This window comes from Callorhinchus milii, unplaced genomic scaffold, assembly GCF_018977255.1.
Source record: "Callorhinchus milii isolate IMCB2004 unplaced genomic scaffold, IMCB_Cmil_1.0 Scaffold2, whole genome shotgun sequence".
Lineage (NCBI taxonomy): Eukaryota > Metazoa > Chordata > Chondrichthyes > Chimaeriformes > Callorhinchidae > Callorhinchus > Callorhinchus milii.
In genome coordinates this window covers 50,265,305-50,277,299 of record NW_024704743.1, presented here as the reverse complement: position 1 = coordinate 50,277,299, position 11,995 = coordinate 50,265,305, and the positions used below count along the sequence as shown (strand labels likewise).

General features: G+C 42.2%; 1 protein-coding gene across 1 annotated transcript; it reads right to left on the bottom strand.

Annotated features, from left to right (window-relative positions):
- Positions 1 to 2,076: 2,076 nt before the first annotated feature.
- Positions 2,077 to 10,700, bottom strand: med10 (mediator complex subunit 10). Its single transcript, XM_042332496.1, has 4 exons — positions 10,523 to 10,700; positions 6,354 to 6,437; positions 4,904 to 5,006; positions 2,077 to 2,544 (listed from the first exon to the last, which is right to left on the bottom strand). The coding sequence occupies exons 1-4, from the start codon at positions 10,642 to 10,644 to the stop codon at positions 2,446 to 2,448; spliced, it is 408 nt and encodes a 135-aa protein (XP_042188430.1). The 5' UTR covers positions 10,645 to 10,700; the 3' UTR covers positions 2,077 to 2,445.
- Between the last annotated feature and the right edge of the window lie 1,295 nt (positions 10,701 to 11,995).

The window sequence follows — 11,995 nt, the reverse complement described above, 5'->3', positions numbered from 1 at the left end:
CGAAATGAATCATCTTTCTTTGGTGACATAAGTGGTTGTGCCGCATAAATAAACCCAGTAAACTTATCAGCCATGCTGCACAGCTGAATTCTAGAAAATGACAAACCATTTTGCAGAGATAAATCATTAGTTATGATGGACGTCTGGAGTCCGAGCCTGAAGCTACTTACATTTTTCTCCCAATTTCAACCATTTAAAACTTATTATAAACTGTTCACTGTTGTATAATGCACTTTGTCATTTCACTTCTATTTTCAATCACATTTTTGTAATATGCAAGGTTTCTCCCGCACGCTTTTCTCTGCTCGGTTTAGCATTTATTATCAGGTCACCTTTAGGAAGCCCATTTCAACGCAACATTCTGCACGCAATTAAAGTAAAAACAATTGGAATAAATAGTAATTTCTAATGATTCATTTTATTTAGTAAATTAAATTATGTAATGTGAGTGAGGGAAAAATGATCCATACAAGACATTGCACATATGCAAAATTAAGCATTTCTTAAAATTTTTAAGTTAGATGATTTCTAGAAGGGATTATGCAGTTCTGGCATGTAAATCAGTTTGATCAGGAAATGCATTGTAGAAACCACAATAACTGTGGATAATGTATTCCTCTATGTGGGTGTTTTCATCAATGTAGAATGCTGCTATAGAAGAAATATTAGACTTTACGTCTATCTACAAAGATTATATTAAGTATCCAATTCCACATTTCAGAACCAACTTTCACCTACAGTTGGGAATAGTGTTTACAAAACAATAACACATCAAAGACTTAAGTGACATCATAAACTGCACGGACGACTCAACAACAAAATTACATTTGTGTAGCGCCTTTCACGTCGGGAGGATGTCCCAAGGCGCTGGTCAATCAGTGTTTCGGACCCGAGCTGGGGATTGGGATAGGGGAGGGTGGAGGACATGGGAGAGAAAAGGAGGGTGACCGAAGGCACGGTCGAAGAAGAGGGTCTTGAGACGAGCCTTGTAGGAGGCAAGGGAGGGGGTGAGGCGGAAGGACTGCAGGATGCTGTTCGAAATGGTGAGGGCAGAGTGGCTGACTCAAGTAGTTTATCAACATTATTCTGAACCCTGAGATGTGCTTTACCCTTGAAGCAAATTTCTTTATTAATAGGTGGCATACATGTGGTGATAAATTTAAATTTTAGTGAGACTTTTTTTGCTATTAACAGGTATTAAAAACCTACCACAAGCAAAAGTAAAGTTCATCTAACACAATAATCCCTTCCACAAAAAATATCTCCTCTCCAGCTCATTATTAAACAAATGCATAATTTTTAAAATCTCATCCACAATCAAAACCGCAGTAAACCAGTCTGATAAAAGAGCCCCTATGAAACAAAACATAAACCATTCATTAATTCTGAAGCTTTATCCTTTGTCCAGCACATGATAGAGTGCATTTAAACCACATTAATATCTCAATGATTAGATTGTGTAGTTCAGGATGTCAAATCAACCCCTTGTTCCCTTGCAAGCTCCAGCTTACCTTACACAACTTACATAAATATAGTGCCACTTGGGAGGACAAAGTGATTGTGTGTGTTGGAGGGGGAGGTGGGGGGAAGAGAGGCAGAAGGAGTCCAGGATGGAGGTCCAGAGAGTGAGGGCAAATGGTTGAAAGCTCCTCCACCGATGGTGAAGTGGATCAGGTGGGGAACATACAAATGGAAGTTCAATATTAAGAGCCCATTTGACCCTCAATTTGAGCCATTTCTCACCATTAATTTCAATTTAGAAAAAAAATTTGAAAAAGTGGCTGAACTGTTAATTATCCATATTGTTGAGGTATTTATAAAGTGAAGTTCAACTGTAGTAACCTAGATAATAAAGGAAATTGGCAAATAGTGCATGGTAAACATGGAAGGGAATTCATTTTCTTTAAAATAGTGGAGATGCAAACACAATTACACTTATTTTATTTAATGCAACTTGTAATGGTAAAATTCAATGAAAACCTACAGTGGCATTGTATACGAAAATTTCCCTTAATGTACTTTTCAAACTAATTGTAAAGCAGATGCATAAAGGATCATTAAAATCAAAATCCCTTGAATCTTGGTAGCAAAGAATTTATTTTATTACAAAAAAATGGTGCTATGACCAGCAACATACAAAATGGATTCATTGTTTGCATTTGTACAAAAGTATCTGAAGATTTATGTTTTATTGAATTACACCAATCCATCTCAACAGACATACATTAAATCAATCCCATTCAATCCGATCAAAATACATCTGAAACGAAAGTCACTACTTCCTTAATACCCAGTTGTTTTCCAGTCTTGTCCAGTAGGGAAAATGCCATTCTTTTGAAGCACTGAATTTAAGAATCTTTATTCCTCAGTTAAATGAGCCCCATCTGTTCACGTCTTGGAAAGTGAAGGCAGTATATTTTCAAACAAGGAAGCAGCCGTGTCCAGCTACGTAGGCGGATGATCTTCACACCGGATAGCTCGATATTTGGACATTTCTTCAGGGAAAACTTTGCTCAGTTCGTGAATCAGAAGCCCTTTGAATTTCTAAAATAAAAAAACACAATTCAGAACTTGTCACAAACATTATTCCACCATTAAAAATGAAGGCTGGCAGAACATTTTTGTCTAAACGCAACTGAAAGCATACGGCTTTCCTTTCAGTTTTCTCCAATTACAGCTTCTCTTACCTCCGACTCCATTCTTCAAAGCCAAAACACCTACAGCTATCAGGGATTGAGCAAGCAACCTGCCAAAGCTGTTCTTTTTGGTGAATTAGAAAGCACACACGTATAGCCAGATGAAGATGGAATATTCAGTTTTTCCTCACTTAAATTCAACATTAGTCTAGATTATTTTTTGTTCCTGTTTAAGAGTATCCAAACCGAACTGAGAATTCCATGCATTCCACCTACGATTGGCAATCCCAGAGATAGAGTGTCAGAATGGAATGCGGACTCTCTCCCTGGAGGCACGTATCCTGCTTACCTAATTCCAGAAACTATTAGGTGCTGGTTGGCATAAACCAAGGCTTGGTGACCCCAGAGTTTGCATTGGGGGTAACTGCTGGAGTCTAACCAACTTAAGTCTAGACAATGCTGTTGAGAGCACAAGCTCAGTAGGGTCAAAGGAAGAAGAGGAAAATAAATCTGCATCTCTCCATATTATCTCAAAAAGGTTCTGAAATATCCTGCAAGATAAATTGGACATTATTCATGCCATTTGAGGATAGAGTTCAAAATCCTCATCCTCACCTTTAAGGCTCTCCACGGCCTTGCTCCTTCCAACCTCTGTGACCAACTAACCCCATATCAACCTGTTCCTTCCCTCCGCTCAGCAGGCTGTGGCCTGCTCCACATCCCCGGCCCACCCCAAGGTCGGGCCTTGAGCTTCGCTGCCCAAGCCCTTTGGAATTCCATCCCATAGTCCCTTTGTCTTGTTCCCTCGCTTGCCTGCTTGAAAGCACGTCTCAAGAGACTCCTCTTCGACCATCCTCCTACCCCTATCCTCCCTTCCCTCCAGCCTGCCTGATCCCAACCACCTGCTCAGGTCCAAATCCCTGAATGTCCAGCACCTTAGGAAATCCTCCAGACATGAAAGACGCTATACAAATGTAATCTGTTGTTGTTACAGGAATCTCTTTACCACAAAGAAAGTTTAATTTTGACTCGCCTCTGCACACAAACTTGAAGCAAAGGTTCTTTTGTTGGATTAATACAGTAAACTCCCAAAGTCCTGACATGGAGCTTGACATGGAAAAGGATTCAGTGATGAGTTACCCAGTGTAGCGAGTTAGTCATGTGTATAAATATATATATAAATGCAGCTGGGATTTTGACAGTTACAATATAACTCTTTCCTCTACTGCAATGCGACTGGTTAAAAAGTCCATTGCTCCCTCCTTTCACTGCATTTATTGTAGAAAACTATGTAACCACATCCTCACTATCCATAGGGATTCCAACTGAAGTGAAATGAAGTTATGATGTTGGCAAAAACATTTAATTGTGCACTTGTGTATATGATACCAGGTGTGTCATTTTGCCCAATTGGGACTGTGAAGCAGCAGCACAAAGTAGAGATCCAATCCAGGTGAATACAGGATTAGAGAAAGAGAAACGCATGCATACATGCACTTAAAGGCAATAGGGAGCCTGAGAGAGAAAGAGGCATGTGCATGAACACACAAGACTTGATGACCCATTACCATACTATTTTCATTTCAATAATGGGGCCGCTCCCAACTTGTGACCCATTCCAACTCCCTCATTCATACGGCAACTGTTCATACATCTACCTTGTAATGTAAATAAATACATGATAATATATATATATACCTACAAAATTAATAGAGGAGGAAAGGAATTTCAGTCTGAGCATTCCACTAAAGTGTTCCAGATAATATGAATAAAGTGAATCAAATACAGGAATACAATTTGGATAAGTCAAAGCAAATCATTCAATGCTTGTACAGAATAGATACTAGTCAGGACATATATTGTGTGCAGCTATGGGCAACCAAATCTAAAAAGAACCTGGAATCATTCAGAAGTTCAATGCATATCCCACCTTGTTGCACACCTTATAGAATCCGAAAGAGAATTTAGGAGGAACACTGGCATGGACCGATTGGGCTGAGTACCGTACATTCTTTGTAAACATTGCAAATGATTCTGAGAATCAGTGTTCTTAAATTATGAGTATAGTCAAGGGCTGAATTTGCAGTCATTTAAGGAATGTAGTCTGAACACATCCATTACCAAAGTTCAAACTCAGAATGGGGGCAGGATAAGGAGCGGGGAAGGAATGACCTCATGGCTTAGTGATCTGTGATCTGAGGTTTATTTTGCTAATTACAAGACTTGTTCAAGAATCTTTATTGCTTGCAATAAATTCCTTAAATTACCTTCAAAGTGTCAATTTTGCCTTTGACTTGTTCATTCTTTGCCAAAGCTCTTTCTAAGCACTCTTTGGTATAAAGCTGAGGATTTCGGCCTTGATCAATGTACCTGTTTCAAAAGGAGAAAAATAAGAGTTAAATTATATACTGCATACAATTTTTTCTAACATGCTTCTAATTATGTCCTGAGAATACTGTGCAAAGAAAATGGTAACCCTCATCCAGAACTGAGATGACGGAATTTGCCTAATAATAGGAAGGAATAAAAGTTGCCATTTTTAATTTCGAAAAACCACGACAGTATCCTCAAATGATTTGCATTTTGTTTTTAGAATGGTAAGACATCCAAGCCTGCCACTGCGTGGTAGGGTGCAGGTTTAAGTCAATTTCCCACAGGATGAATTCCTATTTTCAGATCTGCCAACATTAAGCAATTTGACATAAGGGCAGTGGGGAGAGAAGACTGAAGGGCCGTTTACATTATCATAACAATATCTGCGATCAAGATGTCCTTGTGCCCCAGACATTACATGACATTATACTCTGGGGTCATTCCCTGCTCAGCAGTAAACTTATCAAACTTTTGCCAAATCTACCAGCAAATTTTAAAACAACAGCTAATATCCTAACAATTTTTACCAATGCACAAGTAAGAGCTGAATGGAAAACTGTCACCTGAAACTCAGCATTCACCCAGTCAAATATCCCATCATATTTTTATGCATTTCTCTCCTACTCTAGCATGTGCTTTGGATTCACTTCTTACTTATATACCCATGTGTCCTGGAGTAAACAGTAGTATTGACAGACAAGTGTGAGAAATATAAATACAATCAGAACTGGATTTTTTTGTTTTCAGAAAGAACAGATAACTTAACAGCAAAACATCAGGACATCCACCTCTCAACCAAACAGATGTGGGTTTAGATCCCAAGATTACCAGTTCTAAATGTGTATTTTATCTGGTTGTTAATCTCTGTGCGTCATTATTTTGAAATATTCAGGAATGGGGAATTGTCCAATATTGAATCATAGCTGTCCCCCCTCCCCTCACACACACATATATTAAGGAAGATGCACAGTGCTGAATACCTTCATGGAGAATGAAAACTAGAAGCGCGATTCTCTGAAGGTTGGTTAATTTATTAACAGAGAATATCCTATTATCTATAAAACGTACAGTGGAAAATACAATAATCTTCACTGCAATAACTTCTATAGAAAAATCTTTAATTAATAATATTGTACTGAATTCAACAGTTTCAACTGTATTGACTTGCAGCTTTGCAAGAACATTATTTAGAGGTGAAAAATCATCATAGCATCTATCCTAGTGCAAACAGCATATGGCAAAGATACAACAATGCCTGCTGTAATCAACACTTAACACCAGTTAATGACAAAATGTCAACCGTATTTTTGTTAAAACAAAATCTACACAATATCCAATACTCACTCAAAAACCTCCAGTGGTACATTGATATCATGCAACTGCTGTCTGCATTTGTCAACATCTTGTAGCCCTGTGATCATAGAATTTCTGCAAATCAAATAGAAAGTTACTATTTTAATAGAAGATTGTCACTTTTAATTACAAAATTTTGTGAAACATTATTGGGTAAGAGAAAGCTTTTGTAATACGTGGATTATTCAATATGGCTGCTGACATAAAGCAAGTTTTGTCTTACATTTATTTGGCACAAAATTAACTCTGTGAAACCTGCTGCCAAGTTAAAATGGAATTTAATAATTTTTCAAAATTCTACTGAAACCATGAGAAACTTTAGGCCACTGATTCGATTCTGAATCAATTTGCATTAAATATTATGCTTTGATCAAGATTCCATAGCGTGATATGAATTTATTTTTACTTTTATCACCACCCCTTCCCCAAGCGCCATTTCTCACAGAGTTTGACTCTGTTACCGTTCTACTTGGTACTTTCGTGGACACCATAGTATTGTCTCACCAAAGTGAGGCTTTTGCACTACAAGGACATCACAGCTTGGTCTGATCCTGTCTTTAGTTATGCTCACAATGGTGTATCTTAAGCGTGGGGTCACTGTATAGTCAAGAATAGAAGCACTCACTAATTCTCCTCTCTGTCGTACGTGGTTCTGAGGCTGATTATAATGCCCCAAGAGATCAGCTAACAAGACAGACCAGGAACCTTTTCCGCAAAGCACTTGCTGGATAAATTGGCTGAGCCATCAAAGGTTTGCTGCACTAGGCTTCAATGTTTGGGTCAGCTACAATCTTATCTGCAGGCATCCACTGAAAACATTATATTTCTGTGACATTAAATGAAGTTTTTAGTACTGCAACAAAACCACCAAATTGTCTTTAAAGCTGCTTCGATATACTTATTCGGGAACTCTGTAAGGTGAAGGTGATATTAAATTTATTTATACCGAGACAAATTTGACACAACCAGCAACATTAGTCAAAAAGCTACATCTGAACTTACAAACACTGAGCTGTTTCAATGTCACATTTAAAACTTGCTTTCGGGTAACTGACCATCCATAATCTCGAGGAAAAACACAAACCATTATGCTATAAAGGGCTGAGATTTCAGATAGTGGCAGACCCCCATCCCAATTTGGATACGAAGAGCAGGGAAAATTATGTCTCAAGATGATAATATTTGAATTGCCAAATAATGCTATAAAATGGGCAACTAAACGCTCAATAAAAGAACAGAACGGGGACATTTGGCTCAACAAACCCATCACTTTTCATCGATCTGAACATGAACAGAACTAGATAGCGATGTGGTCCATTTCCTTTTTGATAGATAACATTTACACAGAGATTGATGTCTGTAATAACTTTACAGATTATTGAAGAGTAATCTGTAATTGATGGCCATAAAATTGCCTAACTGGTACATATTGCGTAAAAATGAATAGATGAGAAAACGCTGAAGGGATTCAGATGTCATCAAAAACTAAAATTAAAGTTAATTTCATCTATCCTTCTCACCCTTTATTTGTCATACAGAAGGATTTCTACTGAAACTCTCTAACTCCAATTTTGCTTTCATTTCCCTTTAAACACTAATTTCTTAAACAGCTTCAAGTCATCAGCTCACTTTCACTTTCACAGATGCAAATCCCCAAAGCAAACATGACACAATTTTCCATTCAGTGCATCTGTGGCACTTCGGAATATAGGAACAAGAATTTCCAACTGGTCTATGGTCCATTTCTATTCCATTTGGACTTCCAATCAGTTTATCTCATAGACTACAGCATTTTCTTTCTTAGTCTCTTTAGGAGCCTGCACAGACAGTGCTGAATTGACCCTCTATTTTATGCATGGATCAAAAACCACTTACACATGATTCCGTTTTTGAGAAAGACCTTCCTAATTAATCATAAATCAAAATAAATCAAAGTATTCTAGTGGTATAATATCAAGTAAATTCAATTACAGGAAGCCACTGCATTGTAATTCTAAACTGTAAACTTGTGGAAACACACTTGGTGTCAATTGTCCATAAATAGTATATTGTGCACACACTTTGCCTGAGTTGAAATCTATCTCTGCATATGTTCTCCAAGCAATTTATTCCACGCATACAACATATTGTGTGTCCACTTATATGTCTATTTTATATATGTGGTTTGTTTGGGTCCATAAGAACATAAAAACATAAGAATGTGCTAAGCGAAAGAAGACCATGGTCAATCCAGTTCACCTTCCACCATCCTGGCAGTTGTATGTATATGTTGTGTTCCAAACTATATATTGTATCCCGAGATATTATTTCCTAACAGAAATCTATTTAATTTGTTCTTGAAAGAATCAATACTTTCTGCTTTCATCTCCCTGGGGAACCTGTTCCATACATTTACTACCCGCTCACTGAAGGAGTGTTTCCGCAGATTTGTTTTGAACAGGCATGTCACACGTTCACATCTGTTACACATGCGCAATACATAGGTGTACACTTTTGGAATATGCATTCTGTTTGGTGTCGATGTGTCAATCATATCAGATACACTTGTGCAGTGCATTTAAGTATAAGCTCATAGCGCTTGCTATTACGTTGGCAGTCATCATTTACTATATTTTTATTCAAATAATGTACCTAAACACGCACTCCAATATATATATATAGGTATATATAGGACATACACATACTCTGTATACATGCACACATCCTCTCCCTAGACCCTCTTCTCTCCCCCTCTCTCTGTGTACACCTTCTCCTTCTGTGAACTCTGTCACTCCCTCTTCCCATATCACTCTCTCACACCTTCTGTCTTTCTGTCACACTCTCTGTCTCTCACTATCTCAGCTCTCTCTCTGTGTCTCAGTCTCTCCCTCACTCTTTCAGTGTGTCTCTCTCAGCCACTCTCAAGAGTTTCTCAACCACAAACGTACAACAAAATTACATTTGTATGGCGCCTTTCACATTGGGAGGACGTACCAAGGCATTGGACAGTCAGAGTTTTGGACCCGAGCTGGGGGTTTGGGATCAGGGAGGGTGGAGGGCTGGGTGATCGAAAGCACGGTCGAAGAGGAGGGTCTTGAAATGGGTCTTGGAGGAGGCAAGGGAGGGGGCAAGGCGGAGGGACTGCGGGATGGAGTTGCAGAGGGTGGAGGCAGAGTGGCAGAAAGCCTGCCCGCCAATGGTGGGGCGACCGAGGCGGGGGACGTGAAGCAGGCTGGAGACAGCTAAGCGGAGGGTGCGAGCAGGATGGTAGGTTAAGAGATCGCAGAGGTAGGGTGGAGCAAGACCATGGAGGGCTTTGAAATGAGGACCAGGATCTCTGTGTGATGGGAAGCCAGTGGAGTTGGGCGAGGATGGGGGTGATAGGGTCGCGGAGCCTGGTGCGGGAGAAGACACGGGCTGCAGAGTTCTTGATGATCTGCAGCCTATGGAGGGAGTTGGGGAGTCCGACAAGCAGGGAGTTTGCATAGTCAAGCCTCGATGTAATGAATCCGTGTATGAGGATTTCGACAGCCTGGGGTGTGAGACAGTGGCGGAGCCGGGCGACGTTGCAGAGGTGGAGGAAGGCAGAGCCGGTCATGGCAGAGATGTGCGATACAAAGGGATAGTTGAGGGTCAAGCAAGAAGCCAAGGTCCTGGACCGGCTTAGTAAGGTGGAGTGTGCGACCATGGAGGTGATGCTGTCAGTGCCTGAGGTGAGGAGGCGCTGACGGGAGCCAATCAGGAGGGCCTCGGGCTTGTTGACGTTCAACTGAAGAAAATTTGCTCTCATCCAGGACTTGATGTCTGACAGACATTCTGTCAGCACAGCTGAGAGTTTCAGACTCTCTCACACAGTTTCTCAGTCTCTCTCTCTCTCATAGTCTCTCTCTCTCTCAGTCTCTCTCTCTCTCTCTCTCTGTCACAGTCTCTCTCTCTCTCTCTCTCAGTCTCTCCCTCTCAGTCTCTCCCCCTCTCTCTCTCACACAGCCTCTCTCTCTCTCACACACAGTCTCTCTCTCTCTCTCACACAGTCTCTCTCTCTCTCTCTCTCCAGTCTCTCTCTCTCTCTCACACAGTCTCTCTCCTCTCTCTCTCACACACAGTCTCTCTCTCTCTCTCACACAGTCTCTCTCTCTCTCTCTCAGTCTCTCTGTCTCTCACACGGTATCTCAGTCTCTCACAGTTTCTGGTTCAGTCCCGCTTGGCTGCTGGGCTGGAAATCACTGACGATGATGCCGAGCTGCCGGATGTTCTCGATGAATTTCTCCAAATGTTCCTCCAGGTTGTCAAACTTGTCCGCCATGTTGGCCTCCCCTCTCCTCTCCCTCAATCCCCCGCGGCCTGGCCTGGCCTCCCCTCCCCGCTCTCCCCGCGGCCTGGCCTGGCCTCCCCTCCCCGCTGTCCCCGCGGCCTGGCCTGGCCTGGCCTCCCCTCCCCTCTCTCCCCGCGGCCTGGGCCTGGCCTGGCCTCCCCGCTGTCCCCGCTGTCCCCGCGGCCTGGCCTCCCCGCTCTCCCCGCTGTCCCCGCGGCCTGGCCTGGCCTCCCCTCCCCGCTGTCCCCGCGGCCTGGCCTGGCCTCCCCGCTGTCCCCGCGGCCTGGCCTCCCCGCTCTCCCCGCTGTCCCCGCGGCCTGGCCTGGCCTCCCCTCCCCGCTGTCCCCGCTGTCCCCGCGGCCTGGCCTCCCCTCCCCGCTGTCCCCGCGGCCTGGCCTGGCCTCCCCTCCCCGCTGTCCCCGCTGTCCCCGCGGCCTGGCCTGGCCTGGTCTGGCCTCTCTGCCTGTCGGTGTATCTCCCCCCTCAGCAGGGCCGCCGGCTTCAGGCCGCCATGATGGTCGCGCTGAATGCTGGTCTACAGGAGGACACGGGGGGAGTCCTCCCGCCCTCACTGAGTCTGCGCGAGGTGCCCGCTGTCAGCTGGTGAGCCACACAGAGGTCACTGAAGGTCACAGGGTTGGTCTGGTTCAGCACAGCCCCTGGACCCATCTCATCTCATCTCATGCCTCCACATTGCCCCCCATACCACCCCCTCCCCTCTCGGCACAGCATCAAACTGCTTTTTACTGGCCGTGACTCGGCCACAATTCCTGGCATCTCACTGTCTCACTGCATTACGCTTCTGTGCCCCGTGTTACACAGTTAATTATTATTATTATATTATTATTGTTATTACACCTACCGTGGGGGAGGTTCAGAATGGGGAAAGCCCTTCGGCCTATTCAATCTCATCCTTCCATAAAACCCTCCCGACCTTCACAGCGTTAAGCTGTTTTTATATTATTAATAATTATAATAATAACCCACAACAACTACAGCTTGCATTCAGTATATATAGCTCTATAATGTCTAACAGCGCATCCTGCATTAGACGGAGCATGTCATCAAATCATTTCTAGTATGATTATTGGGACACACCACCATACCGATCTGCTATCAACTTTGGTGAAGTCTTTTTGGTCAGCCAGGTTTCTGACACATGAGGAAACCTATCACCACGCTTACGAGTATCCAAATATTGGTTCCCACAAATATTAACAACCTCATCCAATGGGTTATTCTTCATTTTTTAGTATAGACAGTGAATAGACAGACTATTCAACCACAATAAGGGATACCATAATTCCACGTCACTTATTGTTCATAGACTTGTACTTCCAGC

Excerpts from the sequence above, each read along its gene's own strand:
- med10 (XM_042332496.1), bottom strand. The coding sequence starts at position 10,644 with ATGGCGGACAAGTTTGACAACCTGGAGGAACATTTGGAGAAATTCATC. Across the intron at positions 5,007-6,353 it reads GTACCACTGGAGGTTTTTGA|GTACATTGATCAAGGCCGAA; the intron begins GTGAGTATTGGA and ends CTTTTGAAACAG. Across the intron at positions 2,545-4,903 it reads GCAAAATTGACACTTTGAAG|AAATTCAAAGGGCTTCTGAT; the intron begins GTAATTTAAGGA and ends TTTTTATTTTAG.